The sequence below is a fragment of the Schistocerca nitens genome, chromosome 3, assembly GCF_023898315.1.
Source record: "Schistocerca nitens isolate TAMUIC-IGC-003100 chromosome 3, iqSchNite1.1, whole genome shotgun sequence".
Lineage (NCBI taxonomy): Eukaryota > Metazoa > Arthropoda > Insecta > Orthoptera > Acrididae > Schistocerca > Schistocerca nitens.
This window is the reverse complement of record NC_064616.1, coordinates 328,558,455-328,584,713: the sequence shown is the minus strand read 5'-3', so window position 1 is coordinate 328,584,713 and position 26,259 is coordinate 328,558,455. Positions and strand designations below refer to the sequence as shown.

General features: G+C 37.9%; 1 protein-coding gene across 3 annotated transcripts in view; it reads left to right on the top strand.

The window, feature by feature from the left end:
• Positions 1 to 26,259, top strand: part of LOC126248289 (uncharacterized) — a 343,564-nt gene that overhangs the window by 303,870 nt on the left and 13,435 nt on the right. For all 3 annotated transcript variants that reach the window (XM_049949142.1, XM_049949143.1, XM_049949141.1), the window contains 2 exons: positions 7,639 to 7,855; positions 14,876 to 15,064. In XM_049949142.1, the coding sequence (XP_049805099.1) occupies positions 7,639 to 7,855; positions 14,876 to 15,064 (406 nt within the window). The remainder of the gene's footprint in view (positions 1 to 7,638; positions 7,856 to 14,875; positions 15,065 to 26,259) is intronic.

Here is a 26,259-nt window from a genome sequence, read left to right as displayed (position 1 = left end):
GACAGATATTTCCATTGTTCCTATACCAAAGAAAGTAAATGATCAATAAGTTTTTTGTGAACAACATTACATATTATAACAGATTTATTTCCAAAATTAGAATGATAGCTCAACTGTTGAATTGACTGCATGAAAAAAGGTCCCTTTCCCATGGTCCACAGATTGCCAGCAAGCACTTCTTAAGTTAAAGGAATGTTTCCAAACTGCTTCTTGCCTCACATTGTATCAATATCATTCACCTCTAGAACTGGCCACAGATGCATCGCCCTATGATTACAAGGCCATTCTGTCTTCTAAGAACCCAAATGGTGTAGAACAACATGTTGTGTTTACCTCTAAGATGCTCACCACAGCACAAGAATATTATTACTAGATGGAGATAGTGGCACTGACAACTATCTTTGGTATCCAAAAATTATGCATTTCACTGTATGGTAACTAATTCCAAGCTTGTCACAGGTCATCAATCATTGTGATCTGTGTTTGACCCTGAGATGCCAGAATGGACATCTCAGACGTTACAGTGCTGGGCTTTTTTCTTATAAACTTACCAGTATTCCATTCATTATTGTACACAGTCAAGCATGTGACTGCATATGTGCTGTCATGGTTCCCTATGTGTCCCAGTGAGGAATCTGATGAACAAGAGACTGTTTGCTTTCATATTGATTCACAGTCATCATTGGCATATGTATCCTTCCATGCTGCACATACTGACCTTGCAGGATATATTCTTATATCAAATGATCCATTTGATATAGGAATATATCTGGCAAGGTCAGTATATGCAGCATGGAAGGATACATTTGCCAATGCCAGGTAATGCAGGAGACACTCATACCAGATTTAAGGTTTGCCACAGACCACCAATGGCTCACTTGTCAGCTAGAGATCGTTTACAGCAGTCTCCTTGGTTTATCTACTGACAGCTACCCGGTTCTATGTGGTTTTCTTGTGGACTGTATTTTATACTTTGTTACTGACTGATAACATTTGGATAATGCATGGATTTGCCTGTTGCGTAATGTGGGACTGTCTTCGCTCATCCTTCAAATGGCCACTGGATTTTCAGTGAACAAACTGATAGCATATGGGTGCACTGAGAGCATGATTTATATCAGTGTTTCCCAGTCAAACACCCACACTGTGTTCTCCAGCTCTGATGTGTGTTATTCAGCAAATATTCAGAGTACTGTACTGATCATGAGGTAGCCACATTCAGAATTCTTTTCTTTAGTGTATTCCACAAGAGTCAAGAACTATTAATTTCTATAACTTGATAGTTAATAAGTTGCACTTAATAAAATCTGAGTTGTTGAAGAAGCAGACTTACAACAAAAATGTTACCAACTGGTGCCAGTGATAATTATTGTTACAGAGAGCTGAAACCAATGTTCTTTGTTGTTACGGAGTAAGACTGTTTTCTACTATTTATACAGTTACACATGAAGTGTGCCACATTTCGATTATTGTGTTATTGTGGCATACATGTTACTGTTAATTTTAACAATATGTGAAACCAATGCATGGTTGTTGCTTCATTTCACCATTATTGATCTTCATACTGAGGTTACCAATGCTTTAAAGACTTTTCCAATAACTGCAGATGTACAGAATGTGATGCATGTTAGGATATCAGTAAGAAAGTAATGTGTTGAAAGCAAATAAGCAGACAAAATAGTTGTTGCAGTTGTAAATTATACAAGAGACTAGTCACACTGATGCCACTTTAAATACACTAGTGTTCAAAACTTAAAGATGACGGTAACTGTCACACAATATGTCACTGCCAAGTAACGTAGCTCACTGAATCTTGAGCATGCATAGAAATAAATACTACAGGAGGTAACTGAGAGAAATAAAGTAATGAGACAAACAGAAATGACACTTTTATGCAAACACAATAATTATACTGAAGTCCCCATTATTCATGAAGGTCTGCTGAACATAACAAAGGGTGGGACATGCTTCTTAATAGTGTGTGTGATCACCATGGATGGCAGTGCATGGTCTTCAATGTGCTCTCAAGCTGGTGCAAGGTTGGTAAGAAGTTCTTGTGCTTAGCATTCCATTCCTGCATCAGCACAATTGACAACTGCTGGATGGTCATTGGTGCATGTGGTCATGCTGCAGTATGTCTTTTCAATGCATCCCACATGTTCTTGATGGGATTCACAGAATATCCTCTTGCTCCAAGAGCTCCTCCTTCTGCATAGTTCAATGTGGCTGGGCATTGTCATCCATAAAAATGAAATCAGAGCCAAATGCATTCCTGTAAATATGCACGTGGCAGAGTATGGTGACCAGTGAGTGTACTGTTTTCAAAGATTTGGAGGTCAGTATGCCCATCCATCATTATGCCTCCCTACATCGTAACATCTGGACCACCAATACACTAATGTTTGACAGTGTCCCTGGCTGCTTTAGATGTTCCCACCTCTTGCCATATGAGGTGAGGGTATGTACAGCATTGTCAAACATTATAGATTATCTAAGTATCATGAGGTTGTATGTTTACAAATGGTCCTCCTGTGTTTTCTGCGCCTTTTGAAATGCTGGTTTTGTATGACTTTATTTCACTGATGCACAATGAGTATGTTGGTTCTCTGATGTTTCTGCCAGAAATTCATTTTCAGTAGGCATTACTTAGCTGTTTTTGTGAATTTTCACTTACTATTTATGAATGAGAGATCGACTGTGATGTGTGCTTTTGTACTGCCTACAATTTTTTGTGTTCATCATATCAAGTTTTCTTTAATTTATTTACTGTCTTTTTGGAATATGTTCATTAATTTTTAATTTTTTCCTACTAATTCAACTAATTTGACCCAGTGTTTTGTATTTTTATCATTCTGTTGGTCACAAAGTTATGTAGAATTTCAAGAAAATGAGCAACCAAAAATGACTTCCCAAGGAATATGCCATAGTGTGCCATAGTCCATAGAATATCATTCCTCTGCTGCATAGAATCTTATTGTTAAGTCAAGGACCCATTCTGTTGTGAAAAGAGAGGTGTCTGGTGATGAGTGACAGTACATTAATGTCAGTGAAACAAAGCGTATGATCAAGGTGTGCCTCATACCAGTCATCTTAATGTGGCAAATTCACCCTTATGGATATCTGAATAGGGTACTATCCACTAAAAGATGGCATCATACTCCAGTGAGTTGTCTTCTGTTGAAGCTGATGAAGATACTAATGTGATGAAGCTTTAAATATTGTGTGTTGTGTTTGGACTCTGTCCTAAGAATTTAGGTTGGAGGCTGTAATGTGTTCCAGAGTGTACAACTACCTTTTTTAGTCCAGTGATTATCTATGTATGTTTTTCAACTTCACTCTATTAGATCTTTCTCAAATAAAATTTAAATTTTTATCTTTTCTTCTTTTTCTTTTTGATGTTAATCCAATTTTGTATGGGGATTGGCTGTATGCCTTTCGTGTCTCTTCAGTTGTCAGTTACCTAAGCAAGGGAAACCATGTGGCACTTGTCTATGAATTGTGTAAACATCATTCTGTGTGTTATCATTTTTTAACCATTTATGTATCATATTTTCTCAGGCATAAATTGGGTACCAGCCCAGAATTTGACTAAATGAGTTTGGGAAACTGCCTAAAAACCTCTCTCAGGCTGGTCAGTGTATCAGCCAGCCTCATTAATCTGCCTTGTAGATTCACACCAGGTCTGGGGAAATTCCAATTTTTATCATACTTTTAAAACAAATGTATCCTTTCTCACAACATTTATCGCTCAAGGGTTTTAGAACAAGTGCTAAATATGGATACGTCATGTGCTCAAAAAACTTATCACTGCCATTATTTATCATCATCATCATTGACTTTTCTTTATGTATTGCCCCTTTGTACCAAATTTGTCTCATATGATTTTATAATTGGTGCTAAGTAACTTGGTATGATATGCCCAAATAAAACTATCAGCCTCATCAAGACAATTTGTGTGTTTACTGCTCAGTGCCACATGCATAATATTTGGTGAGCTGTCTTTTCTCATAATATTGTTTGAAACAACATTTCAGAGAAATAAAAATAGAAAAAACTTATCTTCACAAGTTGTAGACTTACAGTTGCAAACCTAACAAGAGTGTGTTCCAGATGCTCAAAAGTTTCATTGATCTTTTGACTGTTAGATTCCAGTCAGTGAATTTTAAAAAATGTTTAATTATTTATTCATCCTTTGGTCACTGTTTAGAGCAATATTGGATGCTTCAGTGTACATTTACAATTTCAGCTACAGTGCAAATTACAATTTTAGCACATTTATTATTATTTTGCAATATATTTACATGTATATGTAAAAAACTAATGAAAACATATGCAAAACAATTAATATTAATTTAATTTATTGCTTATAGGAGGCCAATTCCACTTTCTGCTGTAATTAATGAGACATACGGAAAATTTCCAAGTTTACTTTTCTTTGACATAGTGTATGTAACTTAGTTCTCAAGCTACTGTTTTAGTACTGTAGAATCTTTCTAATTCTTTTGGACTGCTGTCAAAATATTGTTTTACACTGTGCAAACATGCTGTTTTCAAGTACTCTCTTAGTTTTGTTTGAAAACTGGTATTGCTTTTATATTTTTAAACTGCTCAGTAATCTGTTGTATAATAAGCGCTCTGATTTAGTAGGGTCTTTATCAACTAGTTGGGTGCTGCCATTGTGTTATTCTCTGTTTAGCATTGGTGTACAATTTAATGTGGGACACAAGATAGTTTCAAATATTTACATAGATGGTATGGTCATTATCCTATATTCTTTAATATTCTTTAAATTTTATTTTACAAGACTCTCTTGGTGAAAGGTTTTCTAGTACATCTGATTGCTTTTTTTTTCCAGTTTCAGCAGTATGTTCATATGCTCATTTGCTGCCCTATGCCATATTATTATGCAGTATGATATATGTAGATGAATTAGTTCATAGTACATCTTTCACAGTGTAGCTACATCAGCTGTGTGGAACTTTTTCTTTATTAAAAATACACTGCTGCTTATTTTTGACCTGATCTTTGTATATGATTTTCCTTTCATAAGTCTGTCTATTTTCAATCCCATGAACTTGGATTGTCAACATCTCCTAGCATTGTGTCTTATATTTAGTTTCTTTTCACTTGTTGTTACCTTTTCTAGTATTTCCATGTAGATGTGTTCTTTACATTCACAAATCTTTTCTTTACATTAACAAATCAATTGTTTTCACTTAAATATTTATTATCCCTTTCTATGTCCATGAAACATAGAAAGATAGATCCCTTATCATTTAGCTACAATATAGCAGGTCAGCAACTGGAAGCAGTTAATTCCATAAATTATCTGGGAGTATGCATTAGGAGTGATTTAAAATGGAATGATCATATAAAGTTGATCGTTGGTAAAGCAGATGCCAGACTGAGATTCAGTGGAGGAATCCTAAGGAAATGCAATCCGAAAACAAAGGAAGTACGTTACAGTACGCTTGTTCACCCACTGCTTGAATACTGCTCAGCAGTGTGGGATCCGTGCCAGATAGGGTTGATGGAAGAGATAGAGAAGATCCAACGGAGAGCAGCGCGCTTCGTTACAGGATCATTTAGTAATCGCGAAAGCGTTATGGAGATGATAGATAAACTCCAGTGGAAGACTCTGCAGGAGAGACACTCAGTAGCTTGGTACGGGCTTTTGTTGAAGTTTCGAGAACAGACCTTCACCAAAGAGTCAAGCAGTATATTGCTCCCTCCTATGTATATCTCGCGAAGAGACCATGAGGATAAAATCAGAGAGATTAGAGCCCACACAGAAGCATATCAACAATCCTTCTTTCCACGAACAATATGAGACTGGAATAGAAGGGAGACCCGGTAGAGGTACTCAAGGCACCCTCCGCCACACACCATCAAGTGGCTTGCGGAGTATGGATGTAGGTGTAGATGTAGATAGTTCTTGTTTATAAATCATTTGTTGAGCTACTACTTCCAATGAGGGATGCATCATCTGCATACATGATTACATTTTCTTTCACTGATGCTGTGATGTCATTTACATACAATAAACATTAGTGGACCAAATATTGAGCCTTGTGCTATCCCATACTTTACCATTTGAAAATCAGAGTAAAAGGTCTCCATTTTATTATTTACAGTAGATCTTAATTCTACACTTTGTTCTCTGTTTTCTGTAAATAATTTTATTGACTGGCTTTATTCCCCCTGATACCAAATGTATGCAGTTTACTTAACAGAGTAGTATGGCATAGACAGTCAAAGACTTTGAGGGACATTTTGCCCATGTTCATAATCATGTAATAACAAGAACTGGCTAATATAATAAAGAAAGAGACATGTAAAAGCTTGTAATGGCATTCTCTCATGTACTTCTCCCATTAATAATGTTTATCTTATCTTCAGTGGCATTGGAACAGAAAGGTGGATTCTTAGGACACATTTTGCAAATATTCAGAAGTATTAGTATTAAACCCACTGTAAGTTACTGTTAATTACTTTTCAGAACTAAGAAAACATATTATGTAGAGAATTATGTAAAAATATGCTGAATTTAAATGATAAAAATTGAAATGTATCATCGTGGTTCAATTAAAAAAAAAAAAAACCTGAAACATTCTGAGATAAAGAAGTTGTCAGAACACTGTCAGCAGATGCACAAAATGTGGGGAAAAGTTTGCCTAGACTGCTGAGCTGCAGTCACATGTTGGTGCATATTTATGGCAGGGTACAAATATGTCAAAATTCACATGAAGTGATGCACCACTCCTGTCAACAAGGCACTAGTCTGACAAGTGGTGGAGTTATTCAAGTCTGAGGCATGCTTATATGAGATAACATGTAACTCGTGAGAGGTCTACCATTACCTCTCAGTAATGTAAAATAGAGGAACCCACTGTCTGTGCATCGGATAGTTCACTTGTAGCAACCTTCAAGTGCTCAGTATGTTCCACAAGGCAATAAATTATCCAGTTGTCCTGAATTGTTTTGAAATTGTTTGAGAAATATTTCTTGTTCCCTCCCCCCCTTCCACCTGGCAAGCTTCCTCCTGTCACCTTGCCTTTGGTTTTATTAAGCCTTTGTGGGGCACCACTGAGTGAGATACATGCACCTTCAACCCATCTAGGCAAATCTCTATTGTGTGCAGTGGCTGAACTGTAATGAATCCCAGTGGCTTCCCACTTTCATCATGTCTCTCCATATCTTTGGTATCATCGGGACAATTAGGAGTGCTATGCACGGTTAGGTAGGGGAATCTAATTCAATTGTTCATAAGGTTATATTCTAAAGAAATTGTTGACTGATGACATTTCTGAAAATGTCCTCTGTTTACCATATGATTCTTCATATATTCTTTATGTGTCAGTTTTATTGCTCATTGTTTTTATGTGGCCATCTCTCTTGCATGAATAGTTGAAATACAGGTTAAAGGAAGATGAAAGTCAAAAAAGGAAAACACATTATTGGTACTGTGTAAAAAAGAAGTACAATGTAAATGTTTCGTGTCGTATGAGGTTATGTGTTAGATATAGTGGTATTATTTTTGTACACATCAGTATTGTACACCTACAGAAATAAACAGATTCAATATATTTTCACTAAATGTATGGTATCATAATTTTATAACATTTTCTATTCTTTCAGGAACACAGATGGCTTTGTATATGCCACAGAATAACATCAGGTCTTTTCTTTCATTATTCAGCATGGCTTGTTGTTGCACTTACCTTTGAAAGACTGTTAATGATCCGATGGCCTATGCATTCATATTCTATCTGCAGAATTCGACCTGCAATTTTTGTTACCACTCTTGTTGGACTTGTGGTATTTTTGCTGAATCTTGCCAGGTTAAAGACCCAAGGTTTGTTTGAATATTAAATGTGTTTCTTAGTCCTGTGATATGAAGCAGAATATGTTTGTTCATACATCTGTATGTGTAGTGGCCAATAAAATAATATCTCTGCTGCACCTGTGTTTAAGAATAGGATTAATTGCTGCATGCCACAGACAGGACATGTTGAGTTGCAGACAGGCACAACAAAAAAAACTGCTACACAGGTGAGTTTTCAGCCAACAGGCCTTCTTCTAAAATAGAAAAGGCACACACATCCACGCATGTCAACTCTTACACCCACATGACAACTGTGTCTGACCGCCGAGGCCAATGGCCAGAGACAGTGGTCACGTGTGTGTGAGTTTTCTTGTGTGAATGTTTGTGTCTTCTTTTTAAAGGAAGGAATTTTGGACAAAAGTTCACAAATACAGCAGTATTTTTGTTGTGCCTGTCTGCGACTCAACATTTCCTTTACATGTTCACTATCACTTTATCCTTTTCATAATATTATTTTTATTTCATCCTGGATTTTCAATTGTTTGATTGTACTTATAGTTACACATGATTTATCATTATTGTTTTGTATTAAAGTTTGTGAAAACAATATGACATTTATATGATACTTTAATTGTGCCTAACATTTACATTTTACTGACGATCTCTGTTCAATGTGACCATTATATAATAAGGACTAGCAAACATTCCTTTGCACAATAAAACAAGGCAATGCACTTCTGTTATTCACTCACACAGAACTAAGTAGTTGAACACATTGCTTAGAATGTAACACACTGTAGTCTGTGTTTGTGCCAAGCATTATATAAAGGAACATTCATTTTGACATGGTGCTGTTTTCACTGGCACTGCAGTTGACTGAAATATCATGCTTGTATTATTCAAACCATAATAATGTCATGCCACTGCTAATAACACTTTCATTGTCATCTGTTGGTCATTATATGGCTGCACTTTGACACAGGCACTAGCTGAAATAGTCTCATGTTAGAGATATAACACAGCATGGTTCTCCAGCCAAGCCCCACAAACCAGCACCAAAGGAGTACCACCTTCATTACCCAATATCATACTTGACTGGAACAACTTAACCACATCCTTTGCCTGGGCTTCAGATACTCATTATTGTGGCTATAAATGAGTAACATCCTTCCCACAATCATTCTCATCTCTCCCAAAGTGATATTTCACCTCACCCATTCTAGAAAATGTCCTGTCCCATGCTTATTCCATATCTACTCCCAACTCTTCACCAGTTGGGTCATATCCCTGTGGAATACACGACGTAACATTCGTCAAATGCACACCATGCTTGACTTCAGTGGCTGTTTTACAACCCATTCCACCTAGATCGTTCCTCACCCCACTCACCCCCCACCCCCCCTCCCACCCCTACCCCTCTCCCAGCACTCATAGGAACCACCAGCATCACTGAATTATGCAGTCTCCACTAGTCCCTGCTCCACACTCAGCTCCACTCTTGTTCCCATGCCTCCCACTTCACTCCATTATTCAAAATTCACTCCTTCCTCTCCACAGTGTCCCTCTTACTTTCTTTTATCTAAATCTTCTCCTGACACACTCCTCTACTTAATCCTGTGCCACACACAACTTCCCATGCTCACACCAGGATGAACTCACCAGTGTCATTTACTCTGTGTCATTACCTTTACTCTATCTGTAATTTATATTTCACCAAGAACTTTCCAGTGTAATATTAAATATGTTCTAGGATTTTTAATAATTTCAGAGAACTGGGGTCCATAGCCTGTGGAAAATGATTGAATGATGTCTTCTTCCTTTTACTCAGCATCTATGCGCAATTTTCTAAGTAATCTGGATATATTTATCACATGAGAATGACCATAGAGAGTGAAACTAGCTAATTGTGTTAGATGTATATACTTCAGTCTGATAAAAACAGCCTAATAAAGGGAATATAGTGTTACTTAATGATTTAGAGTACACATTGTCAAAAGTGATACTGCTCCTATTGCTGCTCCTGATGTCCTTCTGGTAACTGGGTTTACAGATTAGTTGACATTTATGCATAAGTAACATAACCTACTTGTGTTTTGAGAACCCACTGAAGGAAAGAAAAGTGAAAAATCATAAATTCTACTTCAAACATTTATTCATGCAAAAAGATCATCCGCTGTTACCAACTGATGGCTGCAACAACTCTCATTGGAAGAAGGTAAAATAAGCCCCCCTAATGTTTAAAAGAAATTGAAACTGTTTCACATGGCCCTGCAGTAACTTTTTATTGGGTTCTACATTGGATACATTATGCAACTAGCCCGTTTTGTATGTGTATTATACCACTAAGTATGACTGTGGTGATCTGGTGGGTGGACCACTGGACTTCAGCACTGGAGATCTTTGGTTCAATTCTAGTGAGGGGCGTGGATTTTTTATTGTTCCAGTCCCTTCAGGAAATCCCCAGGTCCACTCAGACTGCTGACAAAATGAGTATGGAATCTTTCCCAGTGCAAAAGGCTGACTGGGCGTGGGGGCCCCTTCCCCTCATAGTGCCATGAAAACAAAAAGCCTGCTCCCTACCTGTAGTGATGCCGATAGTCCAGTCACAAGTTTGTGCCACAGACTTCACCTTCACTTGTACTAAACCCTTATGCCATAGACAGCCACACAAATGAAAGAGTTTTACATCCAATTTATATCAAGATCAGCATAGGCAGAGCACAAGCTCAGACTAAGAGGAGCATCCCAGCACTTTCCTACAATGATTCATGTACTTCCAGATAACCTAAATCAGAATGACCAGATATGGATTGAAAACCACTTACTTTGAATATAAATCCTGTTTCTTAACTAATGTCTTACTTCATTAGTTGAAATATGCCACCTCACTTAGTTGACGAAAGACAATAAGAAATCGCATCCCTTCAGGAGAAGGGTACAGAACAACAACTCAACATTATAGATCAACATCCCTATTATTTGTCTGAAACATTTTTGAAGTCCATTATTATGATATTCCTGAAAAAAAAAAGAAGAACTGCTTCTCTCCAATAATCAATAAGGATTTTTAATGAATCACTGTCAGAAACACAGCTCACTCTCTTCACACATGATATCATGCAAATTAGAATATACAGATAAATTTCAGTTTACTGGTATTAAAGTCAAATGTGAATTATGTTAACAGAGGACATAACAGGGGCCGTATTAGCAACAGAACGTATATTAGCAGAGTAGAGAATGTAATTTCCCATCACTCCCTTTGGAAATGGAACATCAGAGAGCAACTAATAATGGCACACCAACCTCCACCATGCAGTTTATAGTCATTTACGGGAGAGATAAGATGCCAATACACCAAATAAATCCAAATGTAGTGTAGTTCTAGAGAATGCATACAAGAAAAATTATTTTCTTGATGAGATCAAGAAAACGTAAGCTTGTAAGATTATTATACAATTTATTCTGTCTTTAAGTGGTGGTAAATCATTTATTATTATTAGGGGAAGGTGGGGTAAAGTGGCCACTCTAAGTGAAATTGAATTTTCATGAAACCATGGCTATTAACAGAAGCTTGTGGCATATACCAAGTATTTATAGCTAAGGTAAAAGTATATGTTGTAAGACGTATAAACGTTTTTGTGAATGCTTCCATAATGGCCAATTTTACCTACCTAATGGGATAAATTGGCCAGTCCTTTGCCACCATTCCCAGATAGACTGTTAAGTTTAAAAACATGGGTAGGCTTATAGTTTTTATTTCACCATTGACTATTATTAAAAGAATAGTAATATGAAAGAGAAGAAAATGTGTTGCAATACATTGCTGGCATAAAAAGATCAACAAATGAGTAATATTAATTATTCCTAATGATGTAAATAGAGAAATCAGTGACTAACTGTGGGTTACTATTTCAGTCTAATTCAGTCACAATTTGTCCACTCAGGAGCAATATTAAGTCATGTACAAACTCGCGGGTGAAGTTGTCATCATCCCCATCACATCCAACCCACAGTTCATGAGCTCAGCATTTGTAACTCCAACATCTTATCCATATTTCATTTTCTTTAGATCCAGAAAATGCTACCTTGCAGTAAAAGCAATATGTACCACTGTCCTCATCAGTGGATTTTTCTTCTTCCATTTCTTCTTGAAAAAGTTTCTTTTTAGCAGAAACTTTTTCAGCATTTGGTCCCACTTTTAGCTTTTTTCCTTTGTTTTGTGTTGCCTTGTAGGATATCAGCCTTATCTGTTTGGTTTTATTTGAACTTCCTTTTTTTCTTAAAAGTTCTTCATCTTTCTTTATTTTAGCTTCAGCCAACACATTTTTATAAGGGTTTGAAGTGATTATGGCAGTCTTTCCTTTCTTACTCCTAGTTTGTCTTTGATTCACACATTGTTTCTTAGGCAGAGATTTTACATCCTTTGGGCTTATGTAGAACCCACATGTTGCATACTCAGAGGGACATTCTTCAGTGGTCAGACACAGAGGGGAACCTTCTCTTGGAGAAGGCTTATGACCTATAATCTGAAGGCAGCCTGCACTTGAAGACAGCTCTTAAGTTGGTCCCATAAATGAACCAGTAGGCCTCTTTGAAGAAGACACAGTGGCCTGGTGCCCAGAGGGACCAGCATTGCAAGAAGACTCAGCATTTTCACAGTAAAAAGAACCAATATTTGAACAAGGCACAGTATGTGTTTCCCTATCCAAAGGAAGTAGCTGCAGTAGAGATTGCAATTGTAAACACATTAGGATCTAGAGGAAAAATTGCACACTTTTGCTATCATTGGAGTGGCTGCATGAGTGCACTTACTTGAAACAGTGTAATAATTATTTCTGGACTATTGTGAAGAATTTTTTCACAAGCTTGTATGTGGAAGGTTTCAAAAGGAGACATAAATGCCACATGCAAAGGTTGAAGTTTGTGGCTAAAGTGTGGGGGCAAGCACACAACAGTTGTATGACTTTCTCTGGCATTATAAATAAAACCTATGTTCCTTGTATGGGTGGAGTGAACATCTAAGATTAGTAGAACTGGCTGCTGAGCAGTTGATGTTGCAAAATTGAAAAACTGTTCACTTCGCATCCAATCGCTAGGGTGGCATGCAATGCAAATTCAGTTCCTGGTGGGGCCCTATTTTTAAGTTCAACCTTCACTCTTCGCATAGGGACAATTACAAAAGGGGAAATGAAATTTCCTTCTGAAGACATTCACACTACAAAAGTCAACAGCAAAAAGTGGCTCCAATTTATTGTCTTCCTTTGAGTTCAGACACTTTGCTGTTCTTGGACTGAACTGTCAGAAGACCAGCTTCCTTCAATATTAATAAGATGTGCAGGATGAAATCATTTATCTTACAATGTTTTAAGGATATCAGAAAACTTGTGTACGGTCATCTTGTCAGATGCTTGTGCTCTAGTCATAGTGGAAGATTCTGCTTACTAAGATTAATATTAGGATGGCTTTCTCTAAAGCACACCATCCAGACTTTGTCTGACATTTCAGACTCTTTGTTGGAAAAATGTCATATTTTGTTATGCTCTGTCAACCGGATTGCTAATTCACTGTAATTCCATAAAATTGCTTTTCCATTTCAAAAATGTAATTAAGGATTTCTTGCTCTTGTTCTTCACTGAACACTGCCTTAAGCTGTCCATAACATTTTTACTGCTATTTTCATCTCTGTTTTTCCTTAGAACTCTTCATTTTAGTGTATTACATAGGATATTGGATTATTTTTCTACTGCCAAAAAAGGCATGTTATCATTCTCTACTTCTTCAATTGGGTTTTTCATCACAACAGGGTCCCATGTTTGTTGCACTGTTTACAAGATGTATTTTTGTGGTATCTTGAAGTTCTTGCAAACCCTTGCAGAAGAGCAGAATAACGGATATTAGTTTTGAGTATAAAATGATTTGTAATGTTTTAATTTCGGTTGTTATACTGTGCATAAAATATGGAATTAGCTAAAACTCTTTGGATAAACAGATATAAAATGAATTGTCAGGAATAGTGGCCATCTGTGGGGAAAAGTGGCCACTTTGACCACTTTTCCCAACTTGTAGCATGACCAGTTTTCTCAATTGGCTATATCAGTGGTTCACACATGAAACAATACAACCAAAGGAAATGAGAATGACATATTTGTAAACTAAAAGAAATTGTGTGAGCTGTGGTATCACAAAACCTATTGCCTTACATAACAGTGAAGCAGTTAAAGTAATATGAGTGACTTACCTTACATGAAATGATTGAAAAACTTAAACATTTTTACGGCAAAATAACAGAGCAAGCTTCCTTTGTCAGTGTCACTGACAACACTAATGGTGTCTCGAACCTAGTCTGGTCACTTCTCGGTAGGAAGCAACATTGTTGAAAACATCATATAAGCAGTGGCCACTTTTCCCAATCTGGCAACTTTATCCTTCTTTTCTCTGTTATTATTATTATTATTATTATTGCTATCCCATTGTGTTACATACAGGGTGTCCCAGGAGGAGTGATCAATATTGAGGGAATTGCAGGAATGATCATCTTCGTCTTCAATACCGTGGAACAGATCTCTTCTATTGTAAGCTCTGTGCTTTTGATAATTTGGGAGGAGGTAGTTTCACATTTTATGCAAAACAAATGTGTTTCACTCTTAAGGTATGTACTTCAGATCCATGTTTACTAGACTTTTTGCTTCAAATGCTTGTTGCTGTAATCTCCTCGAATATTGACCATTCCTCCTGGGACACCCTGTATACTGACAGATGTATTGATCATAATTTTTTTGAATCAATATTTGTTAAAATGTGTAATTTTTATATCAGTTGTGTATGCAATAAAAGCACCATGCATATGTTTGTTTCATTAAATAATAGCATCCAATAATAATAATTCCTTTTCATGTTCTGAGTATACAATCTACAAATGTGGTCCGCAGGCATGTTAAAATTTGTATAATAAATTGTTTAAGTGTGTGATACATAAGATTTTATGTAGATCAAAATAATCAATATATATAAAGTAACTTGTGGCTTTGCTGGTATCTGGCGTTTTAGGCTTTGAACAAGATGCTGTGTATGAGTATGCATCATGTAGCAAAGTTGGGAGGTCAGAAAACTGGAGTAATTCCACGTATTTGTTTATTTCCATTTCAACATGGATTCCAACATTTCTGATTGTTGTTGGCAATGCATGCATTGTTTATCACCTACATCAGTCAGCTAATCAACGATCAAAACTAAGTGGTAAGTTTTATGCACATTTTTTAGCTATGATTTAATTATTATGACCATCTCATGGATAGTGAAGTTATTGAATGGGTAGGAATGCCATGAACTGGAAGTGAACATTCTAATTGTCACAGATACATAATCCTGGTTTATGCCTGTCTGTTTCTTATACATCATTCTTTGCAATTCTGTGTTGTGAATACCATACTGGATATCTCATTAAAAATTCTCAACAACAGTTGTGTCTCATTTCAGAACTAGATTATACACATATTGTTGTTAGTTCAGGGGCTGAAAAATTAATGCTTTAAAATTAGTCACCTTGCTTTTGAATAGAAGAGGTGCCTTGAGCAACATTGTTCATTATTGTTAAGTGTGCATTTTGGGATGATGGAACAAAGGTACCTCATGTCAGTTTGGGTCTAAGCTACATTTCATTCAGTAATATCACTGAAATTTACCAAAGCTAAAAAGGTTCTGTAATATAGTGTAAGAGACAGACAACAGCACAGCCACAATGAACCAAAATTTATTCTTCTCCCAAATACAAGCAAACAACAGTTGAGAACATATACACAAACATAGAAACAGTCCAGGTAAGAAACAGTCCAGGTACCGATACAAGCAGTTGCTGAGTAAATATGAACACAATATGAGAGCAAGTGCCTGCTGCACTGTGCTTATAAAGGGGAGACTGTGCAGCAGATGCCATGTTGTATGCATAAGTCGTGTGGCCCTCTGTAAGTGGCCTCTGCTGGCTGGCTCATGCAGATGGCATTGGTGGAATATTCAAAATGAAGTGTGCTGGTGGCCTGGTGCTGTGGTGCATATCCAGGTATTAGATGCAGTGTTATAGCACCCCTTCCACCTTGGGAAAAGAACACTCCACCAATGTGCTCATCAGGGTGACCGCTGAAACACCCGTGGCCTTTTCTGTGGATGTTGCAGTTGATGACGGCAGTGGTGGAAGGAGATTCTGAATTGAACCAATGAGCAGAGGTGGAAGTGGCACATCTGTGCACATGTGTGGCAGCTGCTCACCCATGAAGTAACATAAGATAGAACCAGTGACAAATACACTGGTAGTATTTCGATGCCTGATCCCTTGATGTTGTGGGACTGTGCCAGTGGTGAAGGAACCACCATTTGGTTGGGGGCACTGGGGATGTCAGTGTTGAAGGACCCGAAGGCACCAACCTAGTGGCTGGCAGAATTGCCAGTGGCAATTAAATATTGCAGGAAATCCAGGCAGCAGGCACCAGGGACCTGGGCTCCAGAGGAGAGACTGGAGGTTGTGACATACACAAGAAGGATGGGTCTGCCCCCACAACAGGGATGCCCCTCAAGGTCAGGACAGTTGCTAAGGGAGAAGGCAGAGGTGGTGGTAGTGGAACTGCAGCCCTTGCTGTGGTGTGAGGATGCAGTTGCTCATGGTGATGCCATGACCACCAGCCCATTTCTGGTGTGCACCATGCAGAGCCAGTGGCCTCAGCAGCTGTGGACAGTGACTGGGGTCCACGTCAATTGGTAGCTGAATGCCAGAGCCCATACTATGGAGCCAGAAGTAAGCCACAGTGAGGGCCAGACCAGCAGGCATTGGTGGATTGGTGTGAGCAGATGCAAGAGGGTGCGTTGCTAGTGACCATGCATCATACTGGCTGGACTCCGATCCCCTACCAGCATAAACCTGTAAGAACTCAAGAAGCCTGTCAAGGCATTGGCCTTGGAGGAGTCTGTGACGTACTTCTGAATTTGAACCTTGAACATGTGGACGAGATACGGAAATCCTTCCATACAGAAAATTTTGGAGAGTGCCCAAATCATAGCCACAGCTGATGTTGAAGGAAACATATGGAAATTTAGTTAAAGCATTGAGAGCCAACAGCCAGTAAGAACTTAGGAATGGTCCCATGAAATCAACATCGACCATTCCCATGGATACTGTGGTGGGGGCCATGGAGGGAGCACTGCCTTTGACACCACCTGTTGGGCAAAACACTGAGAGCAGGCCACAACTAGATGTAAAATGTCACCCTCAGTGCCAGGTCAAAATATATGCTGATGGGCCAATAACTTTGTATGTGAGGACTCCCCCCCCATGTCCCTGATGTAGGAGCTGAAGAACATCCTGCTGTAGGGCAGGCAGGATCTCAACCATAGCTGACAGCCTGTCCGTAGCTAAGAGAACAACACCATTAAATACCAAAGGGTTGGATGGAGGGCAAAATAGTTATGCAAAGGATCAGAAGCCCTGAAACTTCCTGGCAGATTAAAACTGTGTGCCCGACCGAGACTCGAACTCGGGACCTGTGCCTTTCGCGGGCAAGTGCTCTACCATCTGAGCTACCGAAGCACGTCTCATGCCCAGTTCTCACAGCTTTACTTCTGCCAGTATCTCGTCTCCTACCTTCCAAACTTTACAGAAGCTCTCCTGGGAAACTTGCAGAACTAGCACTCCTGAAAGAAAGGATACTGCGGAGACATGGCTTAGCCACAGCCTGGGGGATATTTCCAAAAAGAGATTTTCACTCTACAGTGGAGTGTGCGCTGATATGAAACTTCCTGGCAGATTAAAACTGTGTGCCCGACCTAGACTCAACCTCGGGACCTTTGCCTTTCGCGGGCAAGTGCTCTACCATCTGAGCTACCGAAGCACGGCTCACGTCCGGTTCTCACAGCTTTACTTCTGCCAGTATCTTTTCTCCTACCTTCCAAACTTTATAGAAACTCTCCTGGGAACCTTGCAGAACTAGCACTCCTGAAAGAAAGGATACTGCAGAGACATGGCTTAGCCACAGCCTGGGAGATGTTTCCAGAATGAGATTTTCAATCTGCAGCGGAGTGTGTGCTGATATGAAACTTCCTGGCAGATTAAAACTGTGTGACCAACTGAGACTTGGTCGGGCACACAGTTTTAATCTGCCACAAAGTTTCATATCAGCGCACACTCCGTTGCAGAGTGAAAATCTCATTCTGGATCAGAAGCCCTGCTTGGAGGCCTGTCCAGCCGAACATGCTGAATGAGATGAACAACTTAATGCAAAACCAGATAGGCAGTGATAGCAGCTGCAATCCCGGAACCTGTAACAGCAAACCCTTCCACTGCATATTGTGACTTATCACCTAAATGACAACAAAGAATTTCATCCTGATCAATAATAGGATCTTTCCCCATCAGAATCCGGAACAGTGCATCAGTGCTTTGCGGTAGGCCAAAAATGCATTTCATAGTTGTAGCAAGACAGAAACAAGGCCTACCACTATAGGCAAAGTGTGAACTGATGTCTGATGAGCAGGAACAGGGGCCACCACAGTGATGTCACACCAAGCCTCAGTATGATCACCAGCAGCACGAGATACCTCAAAAGATTGAGCCGTATTTAACACTTCAGCCAAAAATGGATTTTCACTTTGTAATGCATGTTGATGGAACCTCCTTCTCAGGAGCCAACCAAATTATGGTGTCATGGACCGTAGAATCTGCATAGGAGTCATGATGAGCATTGGTAAAAATTGACATTTGCAGATGATGCCATGGAGTTGGACCGCCCAAGCCCAGTGGGACTGGTGGGGCTGTTTAAGACAAAAGTAGAAATCTACAGATGCTGCAGTGATGTGCATGCATTTATGGTGATAATTTCACAACAACTTACAGATTTTTGCAAATGAAAGTGATGCAGGTTCCTAGAGTAGGGCTACCTGGCACAACAACTGGTAGATTTGAGGAGAAATCATAGAAAGAAACAAATACCTTCACTTGTTTGCATCAGTTATGTCAAAAGTGGTAGCCAATGTGGTTGACAAGTTCATGAGAGCAACCATAAGAGCCTGCTTGTGCTTGATCAGAGATTGGAGCATTACTTCCTCGGACAGAAGAACGAAGGGAACAACCAAGACTAAGTACATGGAAGTGAGCAGCATACTCGTTGCCAGTTGTATCATACAGTAAGACACAAACAGCAGCATGACCACAATGAACCAAAGTTTATCCTTCTTCCACATACAAGCAAACAACAGTTGAGAACATAGACACAAATATTGAAACAATCCAGGTACTGATACAAGCAATTGCTGACAATTAAGTATGAACACAATATGAGACCGAGTGTCTGCTGCACTGTACTTATAAAGAGGACAGCTCTAGTAGAAGGCACGGCAGATGTCATGCCATGTGCAAAAGTCATGTGGCCCACCACATGCAGCCTCGGGTGGCCAGACCATGCAGATCTGTTGGCAAAATATTTGAAGTGTTTCACAGCAGCAGCCTGGTGCCATGGTGCATATCTGAATATGACATACGGGATTATAGCAAATTCATCACAAAAGGTGTGGCAAGTATATTTTACAATGTTTAAAATGTGGCCTTCATGCATTTCCTGCTGCTAGGAGCACCTCCAAAACTAGATTGTGCTGTTCAGAACTGACAATTCAGAAAGCTTTGAAATGAAATGCTCTTCATTCTCTTTCTCTGTCTGCCACTTGCACTAGCACAAAGTTCAGAACTTTGAATGTGAAATTTTTAATAATGCTCTACTTTCTCCCAAATTTTGTTTTTCATATGTTGATATATGTTATGTGATAATGTTAATCAAGTGCCTACTCCATCTGCAGAATGGTTATATCTATATATTTCTTTTTATTGTGTAGTGTGTGTATTGTTCAAATGGATTAACTAAAATACAGTGTTATCATAAAATAGCCAGTTTATAACCAATGGAAATCCATCCTAAGTATATGAACATTTGAATAAAGTCTATACTTTCATTAACATCTGTTAAAAAAATGAGAGGTAGAATTCAATGTGATATACTTCTCTTAACATTAATGTAATTGAAAGATTTTCCAAAACAGCAACTGCAGACAAAACTTTGAAAAAATACATCATATGGTATTTATTAGTTGGAAATTAAAGATGTGTTAAATATGCAGGAGAGCTTTTGTAAAGTTTGGAAGGTAGGAGACAAGGTACTGGCAGAAGTATAGCTGTGAGGACGGAGCGTGAGTCGGGCTTGGGTAGCTCAGTTGGTAGAGAACTTGCCCGCAAAAGGCAAAGGTCCCAAGTTCGAGACTCGGTCTGGCACACAGTTTTAATTTGTCAGGAAGTTTCATATCAGCACACACTCTGCTGCAGAGTGAAAATCTCATTCTGGCTTGTATATTGAATTAACTAAACAAAACACTTTTTAGCCTTTTTCCATAATCTTTTTTATTACTGTTTGATCTACTTTTTGAGTTGTAAGCCCATTTTCTATTACATAACTCATTTAAAAGATGAAGATCAAGCAAAGATAAACATGTCAACTTTTTGAATCTGTATATTTGTGGCTTTTGACAAATTACATATAGATTTGCAAAATACATTAGAGCAGCATATACAAAATTCATTAGTACAGTATTTACAATAACTATGCTATTGTACAAATTAATGACCATAGATGTCATTCTCATTGCTGAGATTTTCCAAGGTAAATACCACCTTAACAGCAACCATGGCTTTGCCTCCATGTAACTCCAAAATCAATTATATTGGATGGGTAGTAGCATTCCACTGACTGCAAACATCTATCTAGTGTAAACTGGAATAAATCCATAAGGTGAAACAATGGCTACATATTGCAGTTCACATGTGATCTAGAGCATTGTACACATTAGTGGTACATGGCAGGAGGTATTGCATCTGTACTCGGGCTCGTTCACTACCTATTTTTCATGTGCGTCATCTACAAAGGGGGTTGATAGTGAACGCTTGCATTTGCACCCTTAATACTGAGTCATATGTTGGCTAGCCTTTGAACAGCAGTGAATTGAATACACATTGTCTATACCTCAGCCTTGTGAAAATGAGGTACACTATATAAGTTCAGATTGAAACTCATTTATTCAAAAGAAACACTTTAACTTTGTAGCCATGCATTTTTTTAAGTTCACAAATAAATCCGATCTGGATGAATAATAATCTGTACAGTTCATACACATGGTTTATTTTCTCGTACCTATGCACTTTCACATCGTTCCTTCACATACACTGTTGTCCATGCTTACACTTGCGGCACTTTGCCGCTCTGAACTTACCCACAACGGACAATGACCAAAGGCCTCCTTTTCCCGCTCATATCCCCCATCCTGAGTCAGGTCATGTGACACTACATTAATCAAAAAAATCCCTAAACATGGCCACAATTTGTTTACAATTTTTATAAGATTTAAATACTTAAACATAAATACATTATATAATTTTACACAGATTTATCACAATGATTTTATAATTTGTTGAAATTAAAAGAAAAACAAAACACTATGCAACAGAACTACAATGCTCATCAAAACACTAAACAAGTATTTTCCCATCTATTTTGCACTGTACTATTTTCACTCTGCATTTAATACATAATTTTATTCTTAAGCATGGAAAATTAAAATCAGTACTAATTTATGACACGCTATCAGATTACATAATTAGGAATAACTCCATGTTTTGGCACAACTTTAACCCTCTTCCTTCATTTAATGGCATCTTTGCATGAAATATGAAACATACAAATATTTGTCTGGCACTACAAAGACAGAAACTGAATGGTGTCTTCATAATAAAATAACAACTTACTTTGCAGTTGTTCTAAACATCTTTATAACTTAATTCCACTATGAGACATTTTGATTGAAGAACACCAGCTCAACATATTATTCCTGCTGCTGTGCTTTAAATTTAAATTACGAACTACTTGAAAGAGCTCCATATTACCCCCTGTTACCTTACAGTATGTGTGCTGGTAGTTTTCTGGCATACAGATCATTGTCATGAATATACTTCTGGACATCAATAAGACAAAAGGGGCAACAATTTTTACACTCTGCTTGTTTTATGCAACATGTTACTTTCTTTTAGCACTTAGAAAAATACGTTAAGTAGAAGATTTGCTACAGTCTACAGATTATAATTGGGTGCAGTCAGATCCAACTTGTAACAACTGTGTGTCATTTTCCTGTGTATAATATTCTGTCTGCATTCCACCACAGTTCTATTTCTACACCTACATCTGTACTCAGCAAACCACTGTGAAGTTCATGGCAGAGTATGCATCCTATTTTACCAGTTATAAGTTTTTTTCCCCTTTCCAGTCATGTATAGAGCATGGGAAGAATGACTGGTTAAAATACCTTTGTGTGTGCTGTAATTGATCCAATATTGTTTTCACGATCCCTATGGGAGTGATATGTAATCGGTTTTAGTATATTCCTAAAGCCACCATTTAAAGCTGGTTCTTGAAACTTTGTAAGGATTCTGTCTCAGGATAGTTTATGTCCAACTTCAAGTGTGTGCCAGTTATTTCAAAATCTCTGTAACACACTCCTCTGGTTCATACAAACCTGTGATCATTCATGCTGCCCTTCTTTATATATGTTCAGTATCCAGTATTTGGTAGGAGTCCAATACATTTGAGCAATATTCTAGGGTGGGTAACATGAGTGATTTGTAAGCCATCTCCTTTGTAAACTGATTGTATTTCTCTAGTATTCTATCCACAAATCAAAGTCTGCTGCTTGCTTTACCCTCAACTGATCCTAAGTGATCATTTCATTTCATGTCCCAACACAGGTATTTGTGTGAATTTACTAAGTTCACCTGTGACTCATATATACTGCAGTCATAGGTTACTATGTCTCTTCCATTTTGTGAAGTGCACAGTTTTATGTTTCTGAACATTTGAAGCAAGTTGCCAATCTGTGCACTAATTGTAATCTTATTAAGACCAGATTAAATGTTTGTGCAGCTTCATTCAGTCTGTATTTTATTGTAGGTAATGGCATCATCTTAGAAAAATCTGAAGTTAGTATTAATATTGTCCACAAGGTCATGAATAAACAGCATGAACAGCAATGGGCCCAACTCACATCTCTGCAATACACCTGAAGTTATGTCTGCATTTGTCAATGACTCTCCATCCAATGTTGTTTGTTGCACCCTCTCTACAAAAAATTCTCAACAAAGTCACAAATTTCACTTGATACCCCATGTGATCATACTTTTGATAATACTAATAAGTTTAGGTTTGATAATGAGAAATGCTTTCTGGAAACAGAAATACTGTATCTATCTGATGGCCTTTATGCATAGATTTCAGTCATCATGTGAGAAAAGTACAAGTTGGAGTTCATGTAACTGATATTTCCAAAATCCTTTCTGGTTGGCACAGAGAAGGTCATTGTGTTCAATGTATCTCATTATGTTTGGGCTTGGAGTATGTTCTAAGATTCTGTAACAAATGGATATCATGGATACTGGACAGTAATTTCATCCATCACTTCTGCTACCCTTCTTGCAGTTAGGTATTCACTTGAAACTGGTTTTATTGGATATTCACTGGAATTCATGGTAATTCATTGGAAAGGGTTATATGTTGTCATTCACTAGCATGCTACATATTCATTTTTTTATAACTTTAACTTGAGGGGCCATTAAACCAGATACTACACTTTGGCACAGTTAGTACCTCCCTTGCTTTTGGAATGCATTTAACTTTTGTTATTTTATCTTAGCATCTAGATTAGTTCATATTTGTTATATGTCTTTTAATGCTAGAAATTCCTTTTTTTCTTTTTCCTTAACTTATTATGCATGGTAGCTTCCCCACTCTTAAAACTGTATGTTGTAGGATAAGCAGCATGTTAACAAACTAATCACATAAACTTTTATTTGATATTGTGACATTTTACGAGTAAACAGTTGCAACTATTCAGTTATCATCCTGATAATCCCCTCCAGATGAACAATTATAGGACATACTGTAAAATTTTAACTAAAGTCATTAAAAAATCTAAAAGTACCGTGTGATCAAAAAGACAGTATAAATTTGAAAACTTAATAAACCACGGAATAATGTAGATAGAGAGGTAAAAATTGACACACATGCTTGGAATGACATGGGGTTTGATTAGAACCAAAAAAACAAAGTTCACAAAATATCTGACAGATGGCGCTAGACAGCAAAACGTCAGTGACTGTGCATGACAATCGTGTATAAAAGGAGCTGTAATGAGAGAGAGAATCAGATGCGCCAGCAGTCGCAGCATGTTGACGTTACCTGAAGAGGTGCTTTTAGTGAAGCTGTATTATCAGAATGGGGAATGTGCTAGTTCAGCGATACAATCCTATCGCCATAGGAAGGGGATTCGAGAGGGTAAAGGTCCGTTGACAAATGCAGCTTCTTCGAGGAAGTGCGTGATTCTGGTTTTGTAACTGCTACCGTGACGGGTGAGAGGTACGTCGATATGTTACAGAATCACATCATCCCCAGCCTGGCTGATAAACACCTGCCGGAATGTCCCATGTTTATGCAGGATGGTACTCCACCCCATATTGCTACATGCGTGAAAGATCTCTTGCACATGTTGTTTGGTGATGATCGTGTGCTCAGCCGCCACTTTCATCATGCTTGGCCTCCCAGGTCCCCAGATCTCAGTCCGTGCGATTATTGGCTTTTGGGGTTACCTGAAGTTTCAAGTGTATCGTGATTGACCAACATCTCTAGGGATGCTGAAAGACAATATCCAACGCCAATGCCTCACCATAACTCTGGACATGCTTTACAGTGCTGTTCACAGAATGATGGTGGACATATTGAGCATTTCCTGTAAAGAACATCATCTTTGCTTTGTCTTACTTTGTTATGCTAATGCCTATTCTGATCAGATGAAGCGCCATCTGTCAGAAATTTTTTGAACTTTTGTATTTTTTTGGTTCTAATAAAACCCCATGTCATTCCAAGCATGTGTGTCAGTTTGTACCTCTCTATCTACATTATTTCATGATTTATTCAGTTTTCAAATTTATACTGACTTTTTGATCACCCGGTATGTGCATAGAATCTGAAATTAATTGTTCAAATAATAAAATCAGAATGATTTGGAATGTAATAAAGAGGGAAACAGGTACTGCACTATCTGACAACGTAAAAACTGCTGTCCTAAAAATCAATGATTTGGAAATAACTGATAGTAAACAGATAGCAGACACATTTAACAACCAATTTCTAACTATCACTTCTAAAACAGGTTGCAGTGGTGATCTAAGGGAAGCTGCAGATATTCTGAAACTTAACCTCCCACAAAGTTTTAATGATATAAATGTACCACCCATAACTGTTAATGAAATTAAAAAAAATCATTCACTTGTTGAAATGTAAAGGATCTTCAGGTATAGATAACATCTCTAGTAAACTGTTGAAGGCCTGCAGAATTATGTAAGTGTAGTACTTGCTCACATTTGCAACCCGTCTCTTTATGAGGGAGTTGTTCCAGAGAGAATGAAATATGCCATTGTGAGGCTTCTTTTCAAGGCTGGCGATGCTACAGATGTCAAAAATTATCATCCTGCCTCTCTCTTAACAACGTTTTCAAAGGTTCTCGAAAAGGCAGTGTATAACAGGATTGTGGCACATCTTGATAAACTAAATATTATTAACGATAGACAGTTTGGCTTTCAAAAAGGGATTTCCACAGAGCATGCCATATACTCACTCACAAATGATGTCTTGGAGTCTATTAATAGTAAGAAATCACCAGTTAGTGTTTTCTGTTATCTTTCCAAGGCCTTTGATTGAAAACCGCAAGATACTCTTGGAGAAGGCCTATCATTATGGAATCAGTGGGCCTATAGATAACTGGTTAAAATCATAACTTGAAGACAGGAAACAAAAGGAGGTTCTAAATGGCTACAACAAAGGATCTTCTAATCTAGTGGATTCTGAATGGGGCAAAATACAGCATGGAGTTCCCCAGGGATCTGTCCTTGGACCCTTGCTGTTTTTAATATATGTTAATGATTTACCCCTGTCCATTAGTAAAAAATGTGAATTCACAATGTTTGCTGATGATACAAGCATTGTAGTAGATGGTAAGTCTACTGCTGATCTGGACACTGATGTTAATGATATACTCAGAGAAGTTACAGCTTGGTTTTCAATTAATTCTCTTTCAGTTAATATTAAAAAAACTAATTTTATACAGTTCCACACAAAAATAAAACTCCAGAAAATACAGTAATTGCTCATGACAACCAGGAACTAGAACAGGTGCACTACACTAAATTCCTAGGGATTCACATTGACAATAGGCTCAACTGGGAACAGCATGTGTCCCTTACTCTAAAAAGGCTTTCATCAGCAACTTTTGCTTTAAGAATCCTTACTCATTTTGGGGACATCATCATT